We start from the raw sequence: 13,351 nt of genomic DNA, 5'->3' as shown, positions 1-13,351 counted from the left end.
ACCACTCTGTGATTCTATGACTATGACCAGGACATGGTCCTCCAGCAGCAATTGTGTGAAAACACTATTTTTTCCTAGAGAAAATACTGTCAATGAAATATTATTGCTAAATAGTTCACTAGCAAAGTACGAGCCTGGCAGAAGAGAACTTCTCTCCACACATGACATGAGCAAATCTTTAAGTATGGAGCTGTTGTTCTTTTAATGAATGCGACCCAGGTCAAACAGATCAGCCACCCAACAGACAACGCAACTGCATTATTCCTTGAAGAACAACCCTGTTCTCCGCAAAATCAGAAGAGGTCCTGGGGGAGGTTTACATACAGACAGAGAAACTGCATAGTAAACCAGGTTTCAAATAAAAAAGTTTTATATGTTTTTCTTTAAGAAAGGCAGAACCAGCTCAGTATTTTTTTTATCTTTTCGTTGAACTTAAGCTGCCTGAGATTTGAATATGACTCTAGTTTCAAAGCAAAAAAAGTAGCCAGGAGTGCCAGGATTTGGTCAGGCTCTTACCCTGCAGAGGTAAGAACTAAAAGTTTTATGTAGCTTGAGGTGGCAGACACGTGTTACAGAGTGCCTCCCGCTCACAATTTCCCTCCCCACCACTTCAGTGAGAGCTTACCTTGCACACAAATCTGACATGCCTTTTTGGGAACTAATAAAGTATTTTTAATGATTTTACTGCTTCTTCTGATCACAACTCCAACCTAATCCAATACTGTATCTTCAGCTTTAAGAGATAAAAATGACAGTGCAAGGTGATCAACTCCCAACTCCTCATTTTACTGACTTACATGCCACCATTTTCAAGATAAGAACCCAAATAACACTATTATGATCCCCTTTTATTAAAAGCAATAAAAGTAAACAACCTAAAAACCATGTGAAATGAAATCAACAATGTGAGTTCTAAATTCTGATAAATCCGTATCTAAAGATTTGGTAATGCTTCTAGTCCATTTAGTCAAAGTTAAAAGTAACTGAGATATTCTGTATACCCCAATGCCTTCAATACGTGATGAATGAATAGGATGTAGGGTAGAAAAAAATTCCAGTGATTAGAACTAGAATGCTTTTGGTTCAAATACAAGAACAGCACTGAAGATGGTATACTATACGTTTTTAGATTCAGAAAGGAAGAAAATTCTAATTGAGTAAAATGACCCAATAAAAGCCAAAATTGCAGTCTGTCTGGGAAAATATTTTTTACATTTCTTCCTTTTCTAAAAAAGTGTCATAAGAATTTTAATTATCAGAGTTTACACTATATCTGAAAGACTGTGTTTTCAGTCTATTAATGAAGACATTTACTGATTTAGACTGAAAAAACTGCTGCCAAATAGCTAAATACCACACTCTCACATATATAACTGTTCCTTGGAAGTCTCCTCGTGAAGGTCAACGTTCAAACATAATTAAAAAAATCAAGCAATAAAGACCTTAGACACACAGTTGCAGAAGTGTTCATATTTCTCCTTTGGATACAATAGTGCACATTGTTTTCCTGAATGACAGCAGTGAAGCTCAGGTGATGCAACAAATACAGCTAAAACCCAGGTGGAATTCTTCTCTCAAGCAAAGAGAGTCGTGCAGACTGGATGGCTACAGAAGACAAGTTCAGTGAAAAGGGTACTCACCTGATACACAGTGCCAATTTATAACATTATTCAGTCTCTTGGGAAAACAGTTTTGACTCAGGGGTAAGCCACTGAGGTGTTATCCAATAAATTCATGCTTTTTAGCATAGAGATACAACCTCTCCAACAAACCCCCAGTTATTGTTTGTGCAGCTTGTGTCTCCCATCTTCCCTCAAATCATCTACAAAAACGTTGGAAATTGCTCACTGATTTAGAAAAAAAGGAGCCTCTCTCTCCCATATTCTTAAGGATAATTTCTAACTTATTAAAGTGAGTATGTACGCCATACCACACCATACGCAAGTTTGTTATATTTGAAAATATATGTAAGAGCACAACATTAATCACATGCAAAAGTAACAGTATATGATTTTTTTTTAAATAGACTCAAAGGGAGTCATTAACTCTACATGTAACGCCATTAAAGTGATTAAAATCTCCTCCTCCACTAGCTATGACATTCTTCTCCCCTGTAAATTACACTGGTAGAGCACTTTCACATCAGTTAAGAAAATGTAGTTAGTAACCCTTTCCTGGTCTAGTAGCTTGAAGAAGTGATTGCATGCTTAGAGCAAACATTGTGTATTTATAGTGTCAAGACACCGTAGTACTTTTTTAGGTATAACTATCAAAGACTTAATTTTCCTATGGCTGCAAACACCTTACAACTCAAAATATCTCAAAGGTCTCCAGCAAGAAATACTGTACTGTTTCTTCAAATGAAGGCAAACAATCTAAAATACGGAATAACAGGAACTAACATAATTGCAGCTTGCACCTTGTATGCATCATTTTTATTTGCTGCTATAAAACAAAGCAACACTGTGAAGACATTTATTTCCCCTAGAGGTAAATGCACGTTCCTATACTAAATTAATAAAACTTTTCAGAAAATGAAAACTCAGTGATGAGTTAATTTTCTTCACAGTGGCTGGTATGAGGCTGTGTTTCTGGATTTGCCCTGAGAATAGTACTGATAAGGTGTCTTTTTAGTTAGTGCTAAGAAGTGCTTGCAACAATTCAAGGGCTTTTCCAGCTTCTGACACTGCAGCTGTGTTCTCAACCTTCTTGCTACAGGCAGTGTGGGGGACACACACAGGTCAGACAGCTGACCCAAACTGACCACAGGAATATTTCATTCCATGGCATGTCACAATCAGTACGTAAGCAGAGTGGGCCAGGGGGCCATAGCTCCTTTGTTAACCTCTTTGCTTGCTCATTCATTAGTGAGTTGGTGGGTCAGTTGGCTTTCTCAGTCGTGCTGTTGCTCGTGGGGCTCACTCGGAATCTGCTGTGATCGCTCTCAGGCTCCAGCTCTCGGATTCTCTGGCTCTGACTCTCGCTACTCGAGACGTGGCGGCGTATTCTGGTTGGCAGGTGGTGAGCAACTGTATCACATGTTCTACTTTCTATTATTTTAATTACTTGTTAATAGTAGTATTGTTAATATTCTTAGTATCTCTAAAATATTTACTTAAATTTAGTTACTAAATAGTTCTTATCTCAATTTTACAAGTTCCCTTGTCTTTTCCTCCAGTTCTCCTCCTCCACTGGAGGGAGGGGCGGGGTGGGTCGGTTGAGTGAGCGGCTGTGTGGCTAACTTTGTTGCTAGCTGAGGTTAAACCATGACAAAAATATAAACAGAGCCTCTATGGATGTGTAACTCTATTTACAAGTCATCACCTCAATAATAAGCGCATAGATTCATATAATTACTTTGCTGGACCGCTCCATCATTCCTATATCTCTCAAAAGCTTCAAAGTTGTAAAACTAGTTCATCTGTACAACCTCCACACCATTACCCTACCAGCAAACCTTTTCCAATTCACTGTTACCCATTCCATGGGTAATGTGAAAATACAGTTGTTCAGTAAACAAACTATCCATCTTTGGGTTACTGGTAAAAATCTCACTCAAACCAACTGGAGACCAAATTCATGCCAAACAATTCTGTTACTTGAGTTTAACAATCTGAATTCAGCTTCTGGTGAACAACTATTTGTCTTGTAAGTGATGCTGCTGGTGGTGGTCTCATCAGAAATGGTGCACCTTTGGGAGGTCAGCTTAATACCTTCTTGATAATGTTTAATCCTGACAACTAATTGTACTTGAGGAGACTTTTGCAGACTGTTTGCACTGTGACTCCCCAAAAAGGACTTCAGTCTCCAGCATTCTTTGCTGTGAGCACTAACTTCACCCTATGCACAAAATTGTGTATAAGTAAATGTTTTTTACTGGAACTTTCATGAGGTAGGTGAGAAGTTACTAGTCAGGGTTGTACACTAGAATCAATCCAGTTTACAATATTCTTTTGTGACCCTGGTGAACAGAGCTGGAATCTGCATCTGAGGATGTTATCTAGGAAGTATTGTCAATATACATAAGGACCACATCACTAAACAGGGATCAGATGATTTACAATGTCAGAATAATAGAAAAGGTAAAACACAATCATTAACACGGGAAGTCATTTAACTTATAACACTTATTTATCAGTATAACATGTTGAGTTTTGGACAGGAATAATAAAAAGATGTTAGTTTCAATCAGAAGAGATTTTGAGAAGAGCTCCTAGGGTGATTGTGAAGACATCCATGATGACATGACTAAAGAAGTGGTATTTATGTCTTTAAAAAGAAAATCTGAGAACTGGAAGTCACTGCTGTCTACCCATACAAACTTGCAAGGGAGAGGAAGCAAACGTTGAGAAGAGAAAATGACTTGAAAAGCAACATGAGATCAAAACCCTTAAATTGTTGTAAACAACCTTATCTTTCATTAGAAAAGAGATTTTGAGAGAGGATTGATAAGAATTCCTTTGATTAACCACCAAAGGAATAAAATTCTGGAATAGACTTTGAAAGTAGCAGCAATGTATCTGTATTCGTTAAAACGGCCAAATAAGCTAACAGAAGCACTTGTATGGTATAATAGATGAGCTCCAGAGTTGCAGATGAAAATCTGTGGAATGAAGATTTGGGATACTGATGAGCAACTTAGCATACTTTTCCTATCCACACAAGATTAAAACAGTAACCAGATACAAATGAAGCATTTTCCTCCGGAGCAGACAAGCTTGGAATACTGCTTTTTTTTTCCCCTCCTTTTCTTTCCTTCCCATAATACGATGGCGTTCACCCATGATCATCTGAGAATCTTAACCTAACAATTTTCTTCATAATGTGGCTTAAAATAAATTTTTGGTTTCAGCTGCCACTGGTGTCCTCCTACAGCTTGTGATAGCTCTTGAGACGTTTAGATGGGATCGCAGATTTATACATTTAAATTTAGATGTCATCAGTAACCGTACCAATTAGATCTCTTTTGACTTAAGAGTTCAGACATCAGCTCACACCTAAACAACAGGTTTCAGTCTGAGGCTGGTATCTATCCTAAACTATGCAATTGTCTTGGGGTACTGTGGACTCCTTTTAAAGTTGCTGTCCATCGCTGCAAGGGATTGAATTGGGTGACTGAAACAATCTAATTAATTATCATGTTCATGTGTACTTCACATGGATACCAAACAAACAGCTAAGGAAAAAAAAAATCTTAACTTTATGGAAACTGCATACCAATATTCCCAAATTTCACCAGTTTTCATTCAGATGTTAATGAAAATATTCCCTGTGAGCGGTCCTTTGCATGAAAAGACATATTCACTGAACCGATTTGGTCAGGAATTCACTCATAATGAAAGTAAAACTGGTTGTTGTTAACGAAGCACTTACTGTCATTCTGGCTTACTGTGTATGTAAAAAGCATACATATTTTTAATTAAATTAATATATCTAACAGGAGATTTTAATGTTTCCAAGCTGAAATACCTTTTACCTTTAAGACTGTTGCCAATCAGAAACAAATTTTCTGCATAAAGTTTCTGAAAAAAACCAGCAATGTTTGCAAGGAAAAGAAATAATGAAACTATTCCTTATCATAAAAAGAAACAGAGTTGTGCAAACTAAAATGAGAAATAGCTACATTGCATACTCAAGAACAACCAACAGCTAATGACTGGAAGCCCTGCAAACTGAAGAACATCCTGACTTCTACCCGAACGGCTGCAATTTTACTAAAAAAACCCTACCCTTCTAATAAGGCAAGTTTAAATAAAAAACATCTGCTACAGGTAGCACAAAATCTGACAGCTGCAGATTGCCTCCTATCTTCTCTGTTTTGATCCTAAAAGCTTTAACATGGCTCTTCGGGAGCTTAAGAGCACATTCAAAGCTAAAACAGTATTAGTGGGAGCACTGTATTTAAGGTACAAGATGGTCTCCAGCGTAGCAGAACATTTTGCGTGGACACAGCTAGCAGGCCAAACAGAAAACATTTCCTGTACGTCAAAACTCTTCTTCTGGAAGAAGGAAAGGAAGTGTAGAAAAAGGCTTTTCCTATTCAGACACTGATGGGAACAAGATTTCTTTCGTAAGATTCCCTCCCCATCTCCTCAGTTCTCAAGTTAAGCAAAACATTGAAATGAATAGAAAAGTATCTATCTCCAGGATGGAGATCACAATTTGTTTTTTCAGGTTTAGTTTCAAAAATTACCTCTGAATTCCTTTAACAACACTTGCAGAGACTACCTAGCGTTTTCCTAACATGTCTAAAAAGTTTCTTTTGTCCCTTTTAACACAGTTAAATTAAAAGATGTTAAATAAGAAATACAACTGTCCTAACACTTTTATTTCCTCACTGCTTTTCCTCAGAAATTTTTCACCCATTTTTTCAAAAATAAATTAAGCCTAAAACACACTAACATTTAACAGATTAAGTAAGGCTCAGTCACGTAATAGTAATGAGACTCATACAGGAACACAGTGGTTGAAAGAACAAGGCAAGGTGCACAAGGCTGCTAGATGGAACTATTTCCAGGCATAAAATACTTACATTAAGAATAGGATTTTAACTTAGAGAAAATTAAGCTTTCATTTAGGAGTTTTTTAGTCTAGTTTTCCTGCACTGAAATAGAAATTGGAGCAGGTGAAATTATGACATCAGCTTTGCTTACCATTTACAACACCTAGTATGTCTTACCATTTGTAAAACACTAAGGCAACAACAAATAACACACCGGCAGAGAAACAAAAAAGTGATTTAAATATGTTTTGCAACTGTTGACATTAAATACAACTTAAGAGCTGATAAAATTCACAGTAACTTAAATTTACCTTTTTTCTAACTTTTGCATATAAAACCATGTTTACTATGCTCTTTAAAACCAAATATTTAAACCCCAGAGTCATTCCCACCAAAAACTACTACACTTCGGCTAGGACTTTTGTGGGATCATGAATATTTAGATTTGTTTTTTGGTTTAGTTTCTCCTCACAGTCAGTAGCTCCCAATCATCTTGAGGGAAGCATGGTATTTAATATATATTGAATTACGAAGATTGTTACTTACAATTAGCTGTTTCAAGCCTACAAATGACTGCTCTACAGAGTTGGCGTTTAAAACTTGTCTCTTCACTGCAGCTTGCTCCCCCAGGAAGCGAAGCATTAAGTCTTTTACTGCATCTCCCTTGGTGTTCATGGAACAGAAGAAGAAACATAATAAGACACTTTTAAACATTATTTTAGCAAAATAAAATGTTGAATTAAAGCTGAGCAACATAGCACTTTCCCCTTGAGAAATGTTTACTTTCCAGGACTTTGCGTGTGAAATGAATAGAAATGCATATATGTTTACAGCATTTTAATGAAAACTTCTAGATTTATTCCTCATTAGTTACTATATTCTTTTTTTCAATGTTTAGGTTTCAGTTAGCATAGAAACATTCAGGCTTATTTGCTTTTCATATTATTCTTCAAAGATCTTACAACACACTCCTCAAAGATCTTACAAAACACACTAAGTTTTATGTGTTTTCATAATGGATATTAATGTTGAAAGGTGCAATCTCCTGATCAAAGATAAACATGCACGTGACCAGCTAGCCTTAAGTGTCCACAGAAAATAAAATTGGAGAGATCATAAACCCAAGTAAACAGCAACCCTTCAACAAGTGTTCTTAATTTCAAAAGAATTAACTGTAGGAATCGGTCAGAGAAACTGGGTTATCTCAGCTCAGTAATTTGAACACGAGACTAGTTGAGACAGACATTTGAAACGGATTTCTAGAGTTAGACGAGATTAATCCTACAGTTTACAACACGGAGCAGTTCAGAGGAGAAGTGTCCAAATCTAGGTTCTACTTTGCCAGCTTTGCTAGCAATAAACTGTGTAACTCTGTATCTGGCACACTCTGTGCCTCAATTTTCCCTTCTAATCTTCATTCAACTACCCATTTCTCTGCCTTCCCGTCTGTTGGCTGACATCCTGTGGTTCTGTGTACTAGAGATTTCAACAGGTAATGACGAAATTCAAGCTTAACATCACGCAGCTACTGAAAAACTGTGGACCACACATTGGCAGATGTTGAAAACGGCTACTACTGTCTGCACACTCACAGGCGCCACGTCTGCCAATGCAGAGTGTAGGACAGGGTGCGGGGGGCTGTCCTAGTCTTGCTGGGACTGTACACATTACTGAATACGAGAGAATGGTGTCAGAAGTCACCACCTGCCAAAAGCAGGGAACAGAAATTACTTCTGTAAGACTTATGTTAATTTTATGCTTTGATGCGTTTTTAATCCACAGAAGCAAACATATGAAAATAAGGAAAATTATCAGCAATATACTAAAAATATACTTAGATCTTTGTTTTTAAGCAGAAAGCAATTTATAACACACATTCTGTCAAAGATCTGCCTGGTTCACCATCCCGTTGATGAATGGCAGCTGTTTGCAGAAACAGTGTAAGAAACAGGGTAAGGTCAGGCTGGCCTTGCCCAGCCTAAAGCAGCCAGAACTTTATGGTCCACCTGTGCCAGGGGACATATCTGCCTACCATTTTTAAACAACGACTGATAGAAATACATCCCATGACATTTCTCTTGCTCATTTTTCGGTCTGTTTTTCTGATACACCTGAGGGCAATGAATTCTACAACTTGGAAACAGTTACATGGGCTGCAGAACAGTAACACCTTTCCTTATGCTTATTACTCAAACATTTTGCCATAAAAACCAGCAAATCATAATCTTCTATTTACCTTAATTATTTTATGAATTTTAGATCATTACTGTAAGCCAGAAAGTCCGCTTCCTTTTAGCTACCAGTCACAAGAGCGAACCTCTGCCCTCCTCACCATACCTCCTCTCTCTGCTGTTTGCTTTAATTCCATTTTATCTTTTCAGATCTGTGGTAATTAGAATGGCATGCGATATTTAAGATGGTAAAGCAGAAAGTGACTATGCTAAGATGTAAGCATATGAAGGAATATTTACAAAATCCCTCTACAGGAACATGAAAACATTCACTTGAAGAACTGAGGTCGGAAGCTGTTAGGGCAGAGAGCAAGCCACTAAGCCTTCTGCCTAAAAGAAGGCAACCATGAAAATGCATAAAACACTGTAAAGCTGAGCTATGATAAAAATAACAGATATTCAATGTTTGCACTGTCCCCATGGACAGTGATGGGAAACCTGTCTGTGTTTTCTGTCTAGTTCCTTGAAGAATGAGACTGCAACTACTGTTTCAATACATGAAATTTTTTACCTCTAATCCTGTCACCTATCCCATGAACAAACACGTTTTCCATTTTTCAGGCACAAGAGAGAAGGAATAAGAAAAGACAGTGTGTTCACAATGACATAAATACAAAGGACTTTTTAATCCCTCCCAACTGTACCTTGAAGGAGGAAACCTTATAAATGAATGTAATGAAACAAAGGACATCATGACAGCAGACAGCAACTGCTGAAGAAAGGGGATAATGGAAGGAGCACTGAAAGGCAGCACTCCACCTTGTTCCCACAGAGAGCACAGGTATACTTAATCTGCATCATATACAATCCAAGACAGCTTAAAAAAATAACGTTTCTTGAATGATCAGCAAAAGGTAGCATGCACCTGAAACTGAGAATGTTTAGTATTTTTCTTGATGTGATTTATCCACTGAATTTTTAAGATAACACACTTGTAATAAGAACAAACACTTTCTGAGTGAGCAGGGGAAAATTTAGTTCCAAGCTCTTCAACAGCCCTTCCCTGAAGCACACTTAGTGCTCACTGTAAATGCACTTTTCAACGAACTTCGTTGTCAATTGCAATCAGCCTGGTTTAACATCTTGCATTAACATTTAGCATTAGCAAACTATTCATACCAAAGCCTTAGTGACCATTGTTGGAAGCTGATTTAACGTTGAAAACATGCCTCCCACAATGTTTCAGTTGACGTTTCAAGTACTCTACAATTATAGTTCCAGTTAAATACAGGATTTGCAGTCCTAGAAGCATATGGAACAATGATACCAAACTAGAGGATGTCAGGTCAGTCAAGGCACACACTCAGGCCACTGAAAAGCAGTAACTGCAAGTGAGGAAAGTTGTATGAACATGTAGCACTACAAAACTTGCCCCTGCTGTCATGCCTGTGTTACTGCCTTTAAATTATAATCAATTTTGAATCCCCTTTAATTCCAATGATGATTTTACATCAGGTCTTACTGTAGAAATCCATCACATGCACATTGCCACGACGTCTTATTTTCAATTACGTACCAAATGGTGGGTCTGCATATATGCATGTGCCCAGATTCAGGGAATCAGCATAAATCAGCCTTTAATCCTGGACTGGACTGAGGAATGTGAGAGAACTACTGCAAAAAAGGAGGACTGCAAGGAGGCGGCCCTCATCCTTGAGGCCTGAGGAAGGGATCTTTCGTTCTGCCCAGCCCATTAGCTGTCAGGAGAGAAATACTACACACTCTTGAATTACTCAAATACTATACACTCTTGAATTACTCAAGGCCTAAGGGATTTTTGGAGGAAGGTGGGAGAATGCTTCCATTCTTTTTTTTTTTTTTTTTCTTGAAGGAGTGGAGAAGGAATATAGTATTTTCTTTCACACTCATTATTGGGCTCTGTAATGATAAGTATTTTAAGATAAAGCCAACCCAAGAAGTAGCAGCAGCATGGTGTACATCTAAAAGCAGTATTAGTTGTTGCTTGTAACAGAAACCTAAGATTTGTTAGATAATTCATGTATAAATCTGGACCTGTTTCACTCCAGATACTTTCCCGATAGCTCCTGCAGATTGGGAAGTTGCTGCAGGCTGCTCTCTGCTTGTACTTGACTACTGACTGATAATCTTCGTAATGCTAAAATTCAGGATTAAAGTATCCTAGCCCTCAACACCAACTCTCTAGACAACACTTTATTATCTAGAGACATGGATATGAAAGAGTAGCATCAGACTACTTGAAGAAAAAAAAAGATCCACGATGATAGTTAGCCTTGGCTGAGCAGCCAGGATAAAACTGCTTCATGAAAAATACTGAATAGATCCTAACAAAATTTCTTAAATTCTGAAAAAACCCTTACATCTTCTCACCAGTTGGGAACTCTGATAGACAAGAAAGAAATGAGTTTCCACTACTATGTTTTTTCCTTCATGATTTCACGTGGAGTTTTCCCTTTAATTCTGGGGTTATCCCTTCCCAGCAGCTTCCTCCAGCACTCAATCTTTCTTACAGGTTATACCTTTCCACTGCCCAGGGAAGATACAAATGATGTGATTTCAGTCAGTGTTAACGTTATTGAGCACTGTGAACAGCAGTGAAAAATGTTATTTCCCACTTGGTTGCAACAGCGAATTCCACAAGCAAAGCAAGCTGTCTGCTTTCAGACTTTGTAGTACAGCACACTGGTTTTCTATATATTCCAAATGCGGGCATTATCTTACTAACTAGGAGGACCAGAAACGAATTACTTAAAAATACAACCAGCTTTGAATTCTATGGCAACTGTCAACACTGGTTTTCAAAATACCCAACAAATTTCACTAGGAATAAATATATCTGGTTTTAGCCCATTCATGCTATGAGTAGGCAGTGACATTAAATTTTCTTGTAAGGAGTGAATACACAGCGGGTGACCATCAGTAACAGTATGAAGCACTGACAACAAATTATTGGAGAGCTCTTATACAGTATTTCTAAAATATAATCATGCACTAAGACATAATAATAGACTCTTACCTGGATATTATCAAATTTTAATCCAGGCATGGTGAGGTTCTCTTTATCTATGAACATGGTGCTGTACTGTTGTGTGGCAACTGAAATAAGAACATTTCTGGTTTCCTCACTAGGAAGCCAAGCATCATTTCTTCTATCTAATTCACTCATATTTAAGGCTGTGGCAAACGGATCATCACTCCCAGCAAAAACAGCCTGGATCTGGGAGAACGGCTTGGGGGATTGAGTTATTTCTACAGATGATGGAGGACCACCCGCTTCAGGTCTCCCATTTCGCATAGAGAAAGTAGGGTTAGGTGAAGTGCAAGAACTGTCTCCACCATTAGAAAGAGAGGACATCTGCTCTGGAACTGAAGAGCTTGCATTGGGATTACTAACAGAAATAAAATTGGATGTGGTAAATGAATCAAAAAAATCAGAAGCTAAAGTATTAGTGTTAACGGTATCACCAAAGAACTTGCTTAGACTAGGACTTGGTTGAACCACCTGTGGATTAGACTTCACTGGAGTCTCAGTTATACTACTGAAACTGGGAGATTTTACCATCTGAGGTTCAAAACCGTCAGGTAGGAACAACTGTGGCTGGGTATTAACATTGTTTGCTTGGCTGAAGATGGTACACACAGGAATGGCCTCAGCCTCAGAAGATGGTTTGCTAGTACTAGGTGATGATTTCTGGTCCTCAGGTTTGCTTACATCAATATTATTTGGTTTTGTTTCAATGGGAATGTCGTTTCCCAACTTTGGTTCCTCCTTCACTGCTTCCTGCATTGATTCTTCCTTTAAAGATGCCTGATCGTCTGTTCCAATCTCAGAAATGTCTTTGGGTGTTTCTTCGTGTTCAGTTTCACTCTCATTACTTAAAAACTCTTCTTTATCCACTTCTACTTGTGTTTTTTGATTATCTTTAGCTTCCATTTGTTCTACAATCTCCTGGAGACAACCAAGTTCACCTGTGTCATCTTCACTGTTGTTTGGAGAATCTGAAATAATGACACTCTCCATCATTTGTTCATTAAGTTTATCTACAAAATTATTTGAGTCTTCTGATACAGTTTCATTCCCTTCAGACTCAAATTCATCTCCACCAAGATCAATGGTTTCCTCATGAAAGAGAATTTCTTCCTGAGCTTTCTCTTGAACTGTGTCTCTGCTGTCATCTTCATCTGAGGTGTTCTTTGCATCCTTAGCGTTACTTTCATTATTCTCCATGGTAGCTGAAGATCCCCACCAAAACCAATATTAGTTTTAGTACTCAGGTATTGCTCAGGTGCCACCCTGGAACTCCTAAGTATCACACAAATACTCAAATTATTACCATTTCACTATTTGAAATCTTTCATTTAACATCTACACACAGAATAAATTGATTCTGAAAAAGGTTTTCTCTTTATCCTTCTGACAAGTCGCAGAAGTATTGGGATTGAAGAGCAAACGCTTCCCACTAAACACAGACAAAATGCGATTCACTTTTCTGCTCGCAAAGCCTGGCTCAGTCCCCATTTAAGAAAAGGAAGGGGCGAGTTCACGGCTGTCACCAGCGCAGGCTGCGGAGCCCGGGGCCGGCCGCGCAGGACCGCCCGGCTGCAGTCTCGCAGGATGCGGAGCGGCAGCGCTGCTTCC

General features: G+C 38.1%; 1 protein-coding gene across 1 annotated transcript; it reads right to left on the bottom strand.

Annotated features, from left to right (window-relative positions):
- Positions 1-6,976: 6,976 nt before the first annotated feature.
- LOC104504325 (trafficking protein particle complex subunit 12-like) lies at positions 6,977-12,941 on the bottom strand. The gene is made up of 2 exons (XM_010159659.1): positions 11,729-12,941; positions 6,977-7,165 (listed from the first exon to the last, which is right to left on the bottom strand). The coding sequence occupies exons 1-2, from the start codon at positions 12,938-12,940 to the stop codon at positions 6,977-6,979; spliced, it is 1,401 nt and encodes a 466-aa protein (XP_010157961.1). The 5' UTR covers position 12,941.
- Positions 12,942-13,351: the final 410 nt, after the last annotated feature.

The sequence above is a fragment of the Eurypyga helias genome, unplaced genomic scaffold (assembly GCF_000690775.1).
Source record: "Eurypyga helias isolate BGI_N326 unplaced genomic scaffold, ASM69077v1 scaffold48600, whole genome shotgun sequence".
Taxonomy (NCBI): Eukaryota; Metazoa; Chordata; class Aves; order Eurypygiformes; family Eurypygidae; genus Eurypyga; species Eurypyga helias.
The sequence above is the reverse complement of the archived record's forward strand: the minus strand, read 5'-3'. Positions and strand labels throughout refer to the sequence as shown.